The 14,517-nt window shown below is 37.6% G+C and overlaps 2 protein-coding genes and 1 long non-coding RNA gene across 6 annotated transcripts in view; 1 reads left to right on the top strand and 2 right to left on the bottom strand.

Annotated features, from left to right (window-relative positions):
* WWC2 (WW and C2 domain containing 2) overlaps positions 1-9,461 on the top strand; it is a 92,892-nt gene extending 83,431 nt beyond the window's left edge. For all 4 annotated transcript variants that reach the window (XM_079306166.1, XM_079306164.1, XM_079306165.1 and 1 more), the window contains 2 exons: positions 5,388-5,515; positions 7,477-9,461. In XM_079306166.1, coding sequence (XP_079162292.1) covers positions 5,388-5,515; positions 7,477-7,543 — 195 coding nt within the window. In that variant the 3' untranslated portion in view covers positions 7,544-9,461. The remainder of the gene's footprint in view (positions 1-5,387; positions 5,516-7,476) is intronic.
* Positions 25-4,709, bottom strand: LOC306802250. Its single transcript, XR_013774324.1, has 3 exons — positions 4,692-4,709; positions 3,496-3,555; positions 25-2,861 (listed from the first exon to the last, which is right to left on the bottom strand). It is a non-coding gene; the product is annotated as an uncharacterized lncRNA (long non-coding RNA).
* Positions 9,462-12,765: 3,304 nt separating the features above from the next.
* On the bottom strand, positions 12,766-13,419 carry CLDN22 (claudin 22; the record flags this gene model as incomplete). The annotated part of the gene is made up of 1 exon (XM_079306177.1): positions 12,766-13,419. The coding sequence occupies one exon, from the start codon at positions 13,417-13,419 to the stop codon at positions 12,766-12,768; it is 654 nt and encodes a 217-aa protein (XP_079162303.1).
* Positions 13,420-14,517: the final 1,098 nt, after the last annotated feature.

Below are 14,517 nucleotides of genomic sequence, written 5' to 3'. Positions count from 1 at the left end.
TCACCTAAGTGCAAGTGCATATGCTTCTATCTTTGCTATAAATTTGTTAAAGAATTTGGTCAATGATATTAAAAGATTTTTACAGAAGCTCTTATTTAGTTTACATCTCTAATGTAAACTGTTTCTGTATTGATTAATACTACATTAAATGTAGAATTTGAGGTAACATTTTCCTAGTGCCCTCTAAATACTTCAGTAAGTCACATTAGAAACTCTGTTATTTGGAGAAATAGTTATGGTTGATGTAGTAAAATAGAATTTACTTAAAAGTTAATTTAGAATTCTCACATCCCAGCCATGTTTTTACAGACTTGCATGTGCTTTCTGTCCCTCAGCCTTGGTTGCTTTGCAGTCTGCACAGAACTTGCAGCCAAATGACAGTTGTAACAGGTAGAAGGAACAATTACCACTACTTAGAGTGGTAGGGGCATGGGAAAAGGCAATGGCTTGTTTCTTCATGCAGGATATACTTGTCCTAGTGTTGGCAAAGGAAAGCCAAATTCTGTTCTCTATGTGATGGCCTCTCAAACACTCAAGTATATCTGCACTGCCATAATTTAGTGGGATGTCCCCACATGATTAAAATACAAGAAACAGAATTGAAGAATGAAATGCAACAGTGAAAAGTCAGAATATGGAAAACTCTAACAAGATACATTAATAAGTTAGATGTTGTGAGGGAGTTATTATGTTTTTTCAGAAGTTGTTTGGTATTTTAAATAGTGAAGGAGATGATTGACTGGAATAGAGCCCTGGAGAGGTGGTTGGAGGAGTAGTTAAAAACCCAGCCAAGTAAAAGAAGCAAAACAAACCCACCCAACCTGCACAGCTGGAGGTATTCTAAACCTAGTTGGTCAAGACCCTGACTACTCATCTCTGGCATCACCTACTGTGAGCAGAAGGTTGGAGTAAACACCTTCTGGAGCCCCCTTCCCATCCAAGCCAGTCAATGTACATCAGTTTTCAATGAGGGGAGGTTGTGAGTGACAGCCAGGAGCAATCTGTGCTCCTTAGCTGTTTATGGTTGACAGAGATTAGTGTTTTGATACACCAGGTTATTCAGAGTAGTAAAAATGGAAAGTTTTAACAAGGTACAGAGACCTTCCTCATAATGTAAGCGATAGTTGTTGGTTTTGCTGTTTTGGTATTTTTAAAACTAGATGTCATTAAATAGCCTTGTGTGGAAGAGGAAAGGATGATCCTAATATTTACATTTGCAAAGCTGAGTTCTGAATTAAATGCTAGGAATGAGATACTCCACATATAAGAGACAAAAACAAGAACATCACAGAATCAGCAGATGTCAAAAAGCAAGTAAGACAGGAATTGCTAAGAAAACTACTTGGAACAAAGCATATCATTGCTTTAAGATCTAAATATTATTATGCCTGTACCATAAACATAGTTCATCTTTGGTTTCCCTTTTCAAAGTGAATGATAAAACTACAGAGGGTCAACAAGGATGGTCAAGGGAGGAAACAACTTCCATGTTAGGAACAGCTAAGTAGCTACAACTGAAGTCCATACAACCATGAGTGAGGTGGAAGAGAGAAATTAATCACAATGTTGTACTCGCCAAGAAGTAGAAAATTGAACAGATGGCAGGTTAAATGCAAGCAAACATAGCATGACATTGAGAAACTGTAAAAATGTTTTCAATAAAACATTGAGTGCAGCAAGCTCGCATAGTTTAAGAAATTATGAATTTATTGATTTACTAAATTCATGCTAGAAAAATGCATATAATGACACCACATATTTCAATAAGTCCTTGACTGATACCTTAGGAAATAAAACTTTTTCCCAGCATGTTCTCCCAATTCTACATTTATGTCCTGTCGTGTCTTCTGGTCCCTCTTTTGGTATCCGTCGTTGGTTATAGTTACTGGAGAACTAAAATGACTATAAAACACTAGCAGAGTTTAGGGTGAATATTGATGAGTGTTCTGAAAAACCTTGGGCAAAATGGGGGAAGATAGTGCAGTGTTTAAACTTAGTGTGACTGTATTGGTTTTTACCATGTGAATTCATTATATGAATTTGATCTAAGCTTTAACCCATAAAAATAGTAACTTAGAGTAAAGAAGCATAGCTAAATTTATGTAGAATTTCATCGTTTATATCTAATACTGGATGCAGGATAGCAATTATATTTTCTAAGTGTTTAATTTAAAACTACTTCCATTCTAAAGCTATTCCCTCTAGAACAGAATATGCCCCTGCAACATTTCATATCATGAATCCTTTGGATTTGTGCTTTATTTCAGCTGGCTGCTCCAAGGCAGGAGGTAGACTTGTCACATTTTGTATGGCTGGTGTCAGTGATCAACACCATTGCACACACTGGTGAGGAATAAGGGTAATAATACACATTCCTAAAATATATGCAGGCAGTAGCACATCATTTAAGTCTTCCTTCCCAAGTTAAAAGTCAGAACAACAACCACAGTCACTCAACCTCTTTGAAGAGTGCTTACAAAGTTTCTAGAAATATTTCTACCCTTAAAATCATTGCAGCCTTCCCCTGCGGAGCAAAATAACCGAGAGTGCTGTACTGTGTTGTCAGTGTTTCCCCTTGGGTTAGCAAAACACAGCAGCCTAGAGAACATTGTCATAGATTATTTCTTAGATCCTGCAGGCATTATAATGGCACAGACTAATGCAGCAGCTGGAAACACCAGAGAAACTGAGAGAGCCTCGAGTGAAAAATGAAACCGCAGATGTGAGGGATGTTGAAAATCAGTGGCTGCTTGCTAGCATGCAGCTACTCTGCTTGAAGCCAAATCCACAGACTCCATACCTTCCCTCCCATTCCTTCCACACCTTCCTAAGTGCAGCAAGTATGTAGTGCCCTCTAATACCTGCAGATCAGAAAACAGAGATAATTCTGTGCACCAGAAGCATTTTCTCTTGTTTAGATTGGATGTTTGTGAGAAATCATACAGTATTTCAAAGTTTTCACACACCTAAGTATCCTCAGAAGTATTACTGTTGTTTATATCCAAAAAAGATTCTTGTAAATATCTTCTTGATTTCTTTTGAGTACATCATTTATGTTGAGGTAAAATGTAATTATGTCATTAATACCAATAAGTATGGCCTTGTCCCAATGATTTGGTGCTTAGCACAAAAATGTTAGTTTTTCTTTGGAGTCATTTTTTTCTATAGAAAACCTAAAGAAGAACAAGACAGGACATAGTGTTTCAGCTCTAATTTAGTGTCTCTTCTTTGTCATCTTAAATTTAAGCTAAGCTCAGATAGAGAGATTCCTATCTGACACTTATATTTGGTAGACAAGTATAATAAATGAGTGTTTTAAGGTCCCTTAAAGAATCTGAGATCATAGTGTTGCCAGGGTGGGGGGGTACATCACCACAAAATGTGCCAGATTTTTGGGACTTATTGAATGTCTAGCCATTGTATTAGTGTGATTTTCTATTTTATATAAAGCACTCAATAAGCATGATGTAAATGTAAACCTGGTCATGTACATACCTTGTCATATGCATATTCCTAGAGACACTGGGCTGAAATCCAAGTTTCTCTTAGAGTGTCCTGAAAAAATAAATGGATTCAAAAATTAAAAAGGGATACATGGTAATAGAGAGTATGAAAACAAGTTATCTATGCTCTAAAACCTGAAATTCAGTAATCACAAGAATCTCATGTATATTTAGGGAAAGGATAAAATTAGAAAATTTTGAAATATTGTATGTTTAGTGCTTTGATGATAAATATTCATTAGGGGAGCTGATAAAACATATGGCCAGTGACATACATAAAATTAATTAAGACACTGCCAGTTGTAGATTGCAAATTTATGTTCACTAACTAATAAAGAAAACAACATTTATAGATGAATTTAATTTTAAAATCACAGCTATTTTGGAGTTGGGGACTGAAGAAGTTAAGAGCAGCACAAGCTGACTGGATTTTGAGTGAGTTTTTGAAAGGGTGGTGCTCTTTCATGTAAAACACTTTCATATAGAAACCAGAGTGTGTTTCAACAGACAGAGGGTACCACTATCCTGCTGTGAGCAGCTTCCTTATAACTACCCAGTATGAAACTGATAGTAGGGACTAGCTCTTTTGAATTAGTTGGGTTTGTTGTTTAGGAGTCTTTTGGGTTGAATTCAGAACTGGGATGAGAACTTCTAAGTCACAAACTAGCTTTGAAGATTGCTGTTTCAGGCTTGCAAATGTTATTTAATTGGAGCTAATGAACAGCATTTTCAAGTCTCTAAAGAATCAAAAATTAAATTCTCTACAACTTTATAGTTGTTTAAGAATGTGAACTGCTTCTATTGAATTTTGATTGCTGACAAAATTCAAAATACAATAAATAACATTTGTCTGACAGCCTCTGCAATCTAGAAATAAAAGCACTGCCCATAGCATGCACCCCACACATGACGTGGGGAACAATGCATTTGTTACAGAACTCACCTGTGTATGAACAGGGGTCATTTATCTAAGAATTTCAGGTGACTGCCCACCTAAAAAGAGTTAGTGTTCTAATTATTGGATATTCAGGAACCCTTGATAAAGTTTATTGAGCCAAAGCACAGCTATTAATAGCAGTCTTTTTGCTGAAATGCTGGTTGGCATAGCTGCAGCTGTCCTGTCGATGCTTAGTAAAGACATAAGTAATAGAGCCAGCAATACAGAGGTTCAGAAATTCAGTAACTTACTGTGGGGTAGCTGTTCAGGAAGGATCTTTGATCTCTTGTTACCACTGGTGTTCTGTTCACTTGCTTGTCTTTTATGCCTCTACAATGCAAATGAAAGAAGTGAGTATCATGTGCAAAATGTCATGGATAAAGGCACAAAAGTTCATGTCCCTTGCTAACATGGCCAACAAAACCTAAGAGTGTATTTTGAGAGGAACACCTTCCCTGTTTTTTTTGTCAGTCACTTTAGAGTAGGTATAGGTAACTTTCCTGAGAGGTTTTGCCAGGAAATGAAAGCATTTTATATGGGAAGAGAATCAGTGGCTCACAGTTCTAAAAACATACTTGGATAGACAACATATGTTCACACAAATTTAGGTATTGTCTAACTAGAACCCTAAGAAATATCAGAATTTACAAAACCTGCAATTTCCATGCAATGGCATGGAACTTGCTCTATTTATTTTCTTAGGAAAAGCCCCATTTGCTTATTTTGCAGCCATGGCTTAGGCTTGTGATGTCAGTCTTTTATCTTGCTGACCTTTTATATAGAGATTATCATAGATTCATTTGGGCTGAAAAAGACCTCTAATTCATTGAGCCCAAGAGTAACCATGACACTGCCAAGTGTTTTGCTTGACAAAGAAGCACCTCTCACTTCTTTGAAATGAGTTGTTGTCCATTATCAGCAAAATACATTTGTTTTTCTTGATACAGGCTGAACAGTCAAAAGAAGAGCAGAAACAAGGTTTAAGTGCTGAGAAATTGATGAGAAAAGCTTCTAAGGATGTGTGCCGGCTACGGGAGCAGAGCCAGAAAGTGCCACTGCAGGTGCAGTCATTCAGGTATGGCCTGTTCTGCTTTACATGTTCTTTTTAATGTAGTGAAGTAGCATGAACTGTTTCTAGGTATAATCAGACATGCTCTGTAGAATTAGTAAAAAGTCCAAATGCCTTTGACTTGCCAGAAACATCACTGATTTCTAGAATAGCTCTAAGTTGGAGTTTCAGAGGGCCAGGCCTCAGTGACCTGCTCCTGTGGCAGTTCAGAGGGTAGTGAGGAAGCTGAGTGGAGTGTCAGACCCCTGTGTGACATCTGCTGTAGGCAGCCACATGTGTGACTTGCTGTAGCTCACCTTACCCACAGCAGGTTGATAGTGGGCTGTAAGTCATGGGAGCTCTTCCAGTGATGGCAAGTGCCTGAATCACTACTCAAGGAGAAACAGGACAGGATACAGCTCATCAGGAAACTCATTATCCACTACTTGTTCCTTGCTCAAGACTTAGTATTAAAGAAAGACCTTGAATCCCTCCTCTGTTTTGTTTCCCTTCTCCTTTTGGTTGTGAAGCAACCGATTACTTCAAGCAGTTAATGAAGTGTCCTTGCTTAGCATAAGGCAGAATGAACACTATTTATCTTATACCTTAATCCTGACTGGTCTGAATTCCTAAAAGACTGGCCAGTAAGTGGCGGGGCTTGCAGCCTGAAGGCCACACTTCTATATAAAAATAAATATACATATATTGATTGAAAAATACAGAGCTTGCTCTTGCACACAGAAATAGTACTGCAAGTTAATTTGGTTTGTTTTGTCAGTAAATATACATTTTTAAAGTTTGAATTTTTGATTCCTTTATAAGAAATTTAATTCAGCTACTAATAAATGTGAGACTTTTTTTTTTTAACCATCTTTTGTGAGCAATTGGAGAAATCCACAAGCAAGTGGAGACCTGTGAGGCAGCATGTATTGCAAACCACAGCTGTAAGTGATGCAGTATCAAAGCAAGAGAAAAAGAAAAGGGGTTCCTCAGCTAGACATGTTACAGCTGAGTTATTTATCTTCAGTTTGAAATTCAGAGCATCCTGAAGATTTCACTTTTGGTGCATGTCTTGAGAAAGGGTTTTGGTCAGTGCTGGTCATTTAAAGTTATCACAGACAGATTGCTGCCTAAATTTACAGGAATGTGTAATAGTGCCTAAAACCCCATTCCCCTGCAAGAAGGGCATCAAGAGGCTCCATTTTCCTTTATTTGCTAGTCTCCATACAACTAGGAAGAGAAAGCCAGTTTAGGTTGATTTTGCTCTGAGCTACTGTTTTTTATGGGAACTCAAGCTTCACCAGTGGAACACATGGTTTAGTCTTCCAGATAAATACTTACCTCTGGAGGCTGAATCATACATGCCCTGCTAGTTGGACTTGTTACAGTGCTGTGGCCTCAGACTAATCACAGAGAGACATTTTTAAAGCTCTCAAGAAGCATGACTCTTCTGAGCTTTAATTTTTAAGCCCCCAATACTCCTCTTCTGCTTTCTAGCCTGTTGCTAGGCAAGCCTGTGTAAACTTGTTATGCTTCAGTAATGTCTCAGTTCATAGGTGACAGAAATGGTAACAGCACAGGGGATGCTGGAGAATGGGTTGACAATTCTGCTTCTCTGAGGCTTGCCCAGACAAAACTGTTCCCCCTTGCCCTTTTCCCATGTCAGGATAAAATTATTTATTTTGCCTTCTCATCCTCTTACTGAAAATATCATCATTGGAAATTCAGTGATGGGAACAATATTTCTATCTTATCAATGCAGTTATTAATAAAATACTGGCATTTTTTATCTTTTAAATTGGAACTGCTTTTTACATAAACATGCATAAGAAGGTAATTGTGTCATTTGTTGTAAATGAATTTTCTATGTATTTTCCAAACCTATGTTTTAAAGAACTATGCTCTAATATTAGCAGCTCTACAGCAGATGACATTGGAGTCATGCCATAAATGGTAAAAAAATCCCTTGTTTTTTTTTCTAATTTCAGGGAGAAGATAGCATACTTCACAAGAGCAAAGATCAGTATACCAGCCCTTCCAGCTGATGATGTATAATTATGCATTTTTGTTGAAGTGTTTTTCCACTTGTTCATCTCTTTTCAGATGAGCTTTGTAGTTCCAGTGATGCGCTTTCAAAGATCTTCTATTTTACATTCACTATTAATATGTTTATTTGTAAAATACAGTGAACTGAATTGTTGTAAGCTTAAAAAATGGCAAAAAAACCCAACAAACAGAAAACCAAAGTAGATTAATTTTGGTATACTGATGCTGATTTTGTACAGTTTGTGTGTATTGCATCTGTGTTTTTATTTTGTAAAGATGGAACAAAGGCAGTACTAAGCATGTATCCTGTTGAACTGCACTGTGTTGAAAAAAATTATGTTCAACAGACAATTGCTTATCTTTTCACTATTTTCATGTGAGCAGACTGTGAAAATGGCTGTTTTGCCATGCAATACTTTTGTACAAGAGTGTAACTTGTATAGTTTAAAGTTAACCACAAGCTTAAGTTCCTTTGCAAAACATCCAGGCTGCCTCACAACAGCTGCTGATTAGATTCATCACCCACGATGTAATTTTATTTCTGAAAATAAATTTCTTCTGGTTTTGTTTTTTAATACTTTGTAGGAAGACACAGAGTTCAGAGTTTAGTTTTGTGAATGTACAGTACTTTAACCTGCACTAAAAGGTTTCTTGTGTCTGCGGGAGAGTGAGAAAGGCAAGGCAGACAAGTAACCCTAAAAAACTTACTTTGAGACTACCAAAAGGGGCAGCTGCTTTCTGAACAGGATGAATCAAATTCATAATGCCCACTTTGAAATAGCTATACCCACTGTGCTCTTAAAACAGTTTTTCTTTGATAATCGTTTGTTCTAGGGGGCTGTCTGATTGGCAGCTAGGAGTACATGAAGGATGTGATGGGTTTATAGATCTGAAGATGCTTCATTTAAGTATTTATACCAAAAAAATATCTCTTACAAGTTAACTTAGTCCTGTTGATGGGGTAAACCCTTTCTGATAAAGAAAAACTCTGTATTAGAATCTGCACAAACTTCAGTACAATCAACAACAATTTCTAAAATATACAATTATATGGAATTGAGGGTACACAGGTTTAATGAACAGATGTGAACAGCTTGTTTCAAATACATGCATCTTCCTAGCAGGCTGCTTCATCAGAAGGCAACTTCTGTTAGAAGTTCAGAACATTGGGTGTAGGTATTAAAGCAGTCCTATCTTGGTAAAGCACTTGGGGTCATCTTCTGTGGGTACTGTGTTAAGCAAGTGGAAATTGCAGTGAACAGAAATATTTCATTTTCTACCTAGTATGTTGCACTCAGATGTATTCACTCACTGGCTACAGTTTTCTTCCCAGAGCAACAAGCAGCATTGCATGGACTTCATCTTTCAGAAATGCAATAATTACTTGGGAGCAAATGGAAACAATATAACCACAATATGGTAGCAGCTGTCTTAGATTCAAAGTGACAATTCTGTAATGACAGGTCTCTGTAACACCCAAGGGTTTTCTTATGCACAAATACTTCAGTTCACTGAAATACAAAGCCAAACATGCTATTTTGAGCAAGATGACTGATTGAACATCCTTTATGAATGCCCCATTTGTTTTTTGTGTCTTGAGTTTGAGATAACATTCATGTTTGAAAGGTCAATTAAAAAAAATCTGGAATTATTTAATGTAGAGGTGAAATGAAGGTTGACATTTTCAACTTCTCAATTTGATTATATAAAGTGTTTGTAGAATGATGTTTAGAGGTCTACTTTATGATTTTTCTTTTATTTATTTGCAGTCTTATTTATATTCTGTTTAATATAGTTCAGTTCTGGCCATAAAAATATTTGTTGCTATTGTGTAAAATACTTAGAGATATCTAAATTCTTGCCCCGTTAGCTGGGTTTTCTCAAATGTTGAATAATTATTAAAAAAAAAAAAAAAAAAAAAAAAAAAGTGTTATTGTCTGATTTGTAAGCATAAGATGAAGTCAAAACTTAAGTATTGCTGGCTTCAGCTTACAAAATTCCTTTTAAAATGAGAGACTTAGACATATTCATGCTCTTCATTTTCCAGATTGGTAAAGTTGAACATATTTATAGGCAGCTTTTAACAATTCTGGGTTTGGAGTTTGGGGTTTTTTTTACTAATTCAGCATGTCAAACTTGTAACACTCAATGGAATAAGCTAAAATAACACCTACAAATAAACTCCCATCAGTTTAAAGTGATAAATATTACTATTGAAGTGAAATTTACCCTGCACAGCAGGTATAACGAATGTAATTAGTTCTATTGCCAGGTACCAATGTCACTGCAGTTGCATATATCAAAATGTAGATATTACTGGTACAAGAATATTTAGCCAAATGAGCAAAGTTTAGCAGAAATTGTAATAGAACAGAAATCAAATAATCTTAAGATTATTTTTCTTTTTTCTATTGCTATGTTTATACTGTATTAAATATCAAATGCTCAGGACTGAACTAAATATTTAATCAGGTTATATTCTGAATGTGTTTCTGTTCTAATTTTGTCTGTAAGAGTATGCAAGTACATTACATAGATTAACTTGTCTCTGCACTTTTCATGTGTTTCAGTGATTGGAAAATACATTTTTTTTTAACAAAGCTGTTTTCCAGACCAGTGTTTTATTTAATTCTTTTATTGCTCTTCTGTCTCTTTATATGGTCTTTGCAGAAACAGATGGCTGCTACAGCTTTGTCAATGTAAAATCATGGCAATTTATAGAAAGTTCACATCAATCATTGACAGCTCTAAGGATAAGTTATATGGAAACTAATTCATATACTTATGAAGTCAGTTCTTTACATTCATTATGGGAAAGCTGCACCAGCAATGAACACAGCTGAGTCTCCTCCAGACAACAGCTCACTATTGCCCACAAATACTGGCTTTCCTTAGAGAGAGAGATTGAGCAGGGACAGAGGTGGTCATATTCTCTCTCTCTCATGATGGACAATCTTGCATTACGTTACATAATGTCTGAGAACATTTAGTTTACTGTATCATTTACAGCAAACTTTATTCAAGGTTGAACTGCATTAGGTTTTTTAATGCTTGGTGAACTGTTGCTTCAACTAATATTCTTTTGTAAAAAATACATTGTCTAAAGCAGCCCCAGTGGGAATTCTGCCATTTAAAATATGATCAAGTCTCCACGAAGGCCTAGAGGTTAAAAATTTTATACTCACTCCCCCAAGTCATACCACAAAAACAAAATATGCCATTGATCAGACTTAGGAGAAATATAGTGATGGCTGAGATTACCATAGCCCATCAATTCATGCAATTAAAAGTGGAAGTAAGCAGTGATTAAAGGAACTATTTGGTTAAGAAATAATCCCACTCCCCCACTCTTGTAAACAGTAGCCTGTCTGTTCAGCAGTTCTTTCTCTTTGCTGTAAAGCAAGCAAGAAGTTAGAAAACCTGATACCTGCCCTTGTATAAGTCTTCCATTTCCAATTTCCAGATGTTGATGGGCATCTTGTATATCTGCCATTGCATACTGCTCTTGTAAGTGACGGTCAGATGATAAACAGATTGTGGAGAGGAGTAGAGATCCTCCTAGAATTAAAAAAAAATCCACCAAACCAAGCACTGAACAGTGCACCCCCTATTTCTCTGGGATGCTGTCATTATGAATTTCCTGGATTACAGTGTAAGTAAGAGACAGGGTCTCCAGACATCACCTGGAGTATTTCTCCAAGTAGTAGCAGTTTTTTTTATCTTCTGCACTATATCCTCCATCTTTAGGCAATCCAAACCATGACCAGAGATCACAAGGCTCAGAAGTCCTAGTCCATTATATGTAGTTGCTGAAATCATGGAAATCTTGAATTCTAGGAAAGAATAAAAATCTTTACACTGTATTCCTACATCATTTGCCAGAGTCCAGTACTTCAAAGCCTTGATGCATTTATGTCTCAGTTGAAATTTTTCAGCCTGGTAAATAGTTACAGGTACCAGTTAAATTCCATCCTAGCACGGCCAACAGAAATCCAGCTAACAGTAGCCTGTATCTGTTTGCCAAGTTCATTTTTTGCAGTCACAGAAGCACCAAACCATTGGCTTTTGCAGGAATTGTTCAGCTCAGTTCTTTGACATACTCTGTCATACATAAGCATAAGTTAAAACAATGCTCCATGAAGCATGAAATACTTCTCTCCTCCCTCCTGCTATGTGTTGCCTGGTTCCCTGTGCAGTGTTTGGGGGAACTAGGAGGTGGTGTGGTAAAGCAGTAGCAGAATGGTGACCACAGTTCGGCTCACTTTTCATTAGTTTTTGGTTTGTTTTTTTAAGAAAGCATATACTTGGTTTTCCATTAATCAGCTAGAGCATTACAGAAGTTTTGCTGGTTTTGGCATCTCACAGTTTAAGTTCTAATATCACATTTATGCACTTCCACTTAGAGTAAATGATACTTCTGCTTTGTGGCCAGTTAAATGTCATATGTTTAATGTCAAATATACAGCAACACATTCCAAACATGAGTGAATGGAACTTAGGGGACCTTGGATAGGATCTGTGTCAGAGGAAGATTGCTACACGGGTTTTTAAAGCAGCATTTCTCAGCCTATTTTTGGTGCATAAAGTATGCAGGTGCCAGAAACACTTAGAATAACTTGTATGGGCAGTTTAATGTGGCAGACTGGAAACACACAGCTTGCTGGGTCTAAGCACCCACACCATCACACCCCATGCACAAAAAGACAGTTGCAAAGCTTGCTACAATTTCAGAAACCTACCATTTCCAAATGCACAAAAAAACCCCAACATTTCAATGCAATGCAGGTATTCAGACTGTTTAGGGAAATCTCCTCTAAGTTCATACATCACTGCATCAGTCAAGTGGAAAATTGCAACAGGGAGTCAAACTTTGGGGCTAATGTCATTAGTCACATAAAAAGAAGGAAGCACATTGTGGTTAAAATCCAAGCTGTAAGAGAACATGCATATTCATTTTCAGGATTTTACAGTGCAGTTAAGAAAGCAAAAGCACCTTTTCTGTGCGGTCTGTGAACACTTCAGCATTTTGCTGCAAAACAGTTTTAAGCAGTTCGACAGGTGAGAAAATACACCACCTTCCAACACCAGTTTATGGAGAGAACAGCCATAAATTTTGGAAATCAGTTTGATAACAAAGAGTCCTTTGAATTACTACTGGAACAAGCTTCTGGCTTGCACTAGGGTTTGGAAAAGATAGGGCAATATTGCTGTACTGCTTAAAAACTCTCATGTTAAGGCCTTGTTTCAGTTTCCAAGCGTTGACATTGATCCTGCTGTTCTGCTACTGCATAATGGACCGAAGACGGATGGACTTCAGTAGAACAGATTGTGCAATTAAGTAGGGATCCTCCTAATATAAGACAAAATCCAGCAAGCCAGCCAACAAACAATGCTTCCCCAAAATCCCACCTGGGAACAACATCTGGTATATTCTCATCCCAAAATTCCTGGACTGTGGAATGGGCAACCCAGGAAACTGGGACAATAGCTGTAATCCCCGATATCCAGAAGAGCATTCCTCCAAACAGCAACAACCGTTTCTTTTGTTCCTGTTGTCTTTCACCGATTTTCAAACAGTCCAACCCAAATCCTGAGAGCAAAAGGCCCAAAAGCCCTGATCCATTGGAAATAAACATCAAAATCCTAGAAATCCTGAGTTCTGGAGGCAAAGCCAGGAAAGAATCAAAGTCTTTGCATTGCATTCCGCCTTCTTCCTGGACAACACAAGCTTGCCAGAGTCCCATGGTCCAGATCTCCAGTTCATTTAGTTCCAAGTTAAGGTTTTTCCACTGGGGTAGATAGGTGGTAAGACAGGACAGGACCCATCCCAACAGAGAGACCAATATGCCACTTAATTGCATCACTGGTTGATAGACTAAGGCCATTGTAAGAGCAGAGTCCTGAAAGCTTGAGGAGAAAGGTCTCCCCAGCAATTCTGTACCAACTGTTACCTTGAGTGATGGTGGAAGCTGTGATGATTTTAGGTCTCTGCTGCCCCAAATATAAGCCCTTGCTATTAACCCTTTGCAAGCTCTGAAACACTTTTTTGTTCTTCACGAATATAAAGTTTCACATAAAGGACGAAGGACTTCACTAAACCATGAGTTACGCTTTCTGATAAGGATTTGATCTGTTACCTTCCAATTTGCTTGGTAAAATTATATCCCAATGCCTGATGATTACAAGTCTGAGGATGAACAAAGAGGGCTCTATGACCCCTCACCCTAAAACACAACAGAAATCTTTGTGCTTCAATACGGATTAATTAGATTTTAAGTGGTGATAAAAAGGCAGCTCTGTGTACAACAGGACTTCATTGTAATAGCTAAATTTGAGATTTCAGGGATGTAAATCAAGGCCTTGTAAAGAAAGGTAGACTGTTTGCCTATAATCTTTATTCTTAGGCTTCCTCAACATACATAATGGCTTATCTTCCACTGCCCTGTTTTATGTCCCCAGCACTGTAAAAGACGCTTTGTAAAAGATCCTTATGTTTCACATTTTCTACATTCATTTCTTTTAAAATGGGCTTTGTTTTGACTGACTCTTAAGGGGAAAAGGAGACGGATATAGTGAAAGTACCATAGAAAATGAAATCCTAGACATCCTCTCCACCATAATGAACACGGGCAGTTCATCAGCCAGCGTAAACTCTACCTGCCCCAGGGCTTCAGCAACACCACGGTAGCAGCTTACACCAGCTCAGTGTCCCCTTTCCTAAAGCCCGTGTCCCAGATGGCACACAGTGTATTCACTTAGCATCTAACAACATTTGGCACAATGCTCCCAGGGCCAGGAATGCCTAGTACACTTCCCTGATCAAAGCAAGATACCATTATGCCATTACCCCATTAGGAAAACTTGCTTTTTCCTGCTCTCATGTTAGCTAACCCTGTGCTTGTCTACAGGGTCAGAAGGAGAACATCTGTTTGCTGCTTCCCTTCCCACATGTAATAGCACAGCCTCTGAAGGAGCTGAGCAGG

Source organism: Erithacus rubecula (assembly GCF_903797595.1).
Source record: "Erithacus rubecula genome assembly, chromosome: 5".
Classification (NCBI taxonomy): domain Eukaryota; kingdom Metazoa; phylum Chordata; class Aves; order Passeriformes; family Muscicapidae; genus Erithacus; species Erithacus rubecula.
Note: the sequence above shows the minus strand (reverse complement) of the source record. Positions and strands in the feature narration are given on the sequence as shown.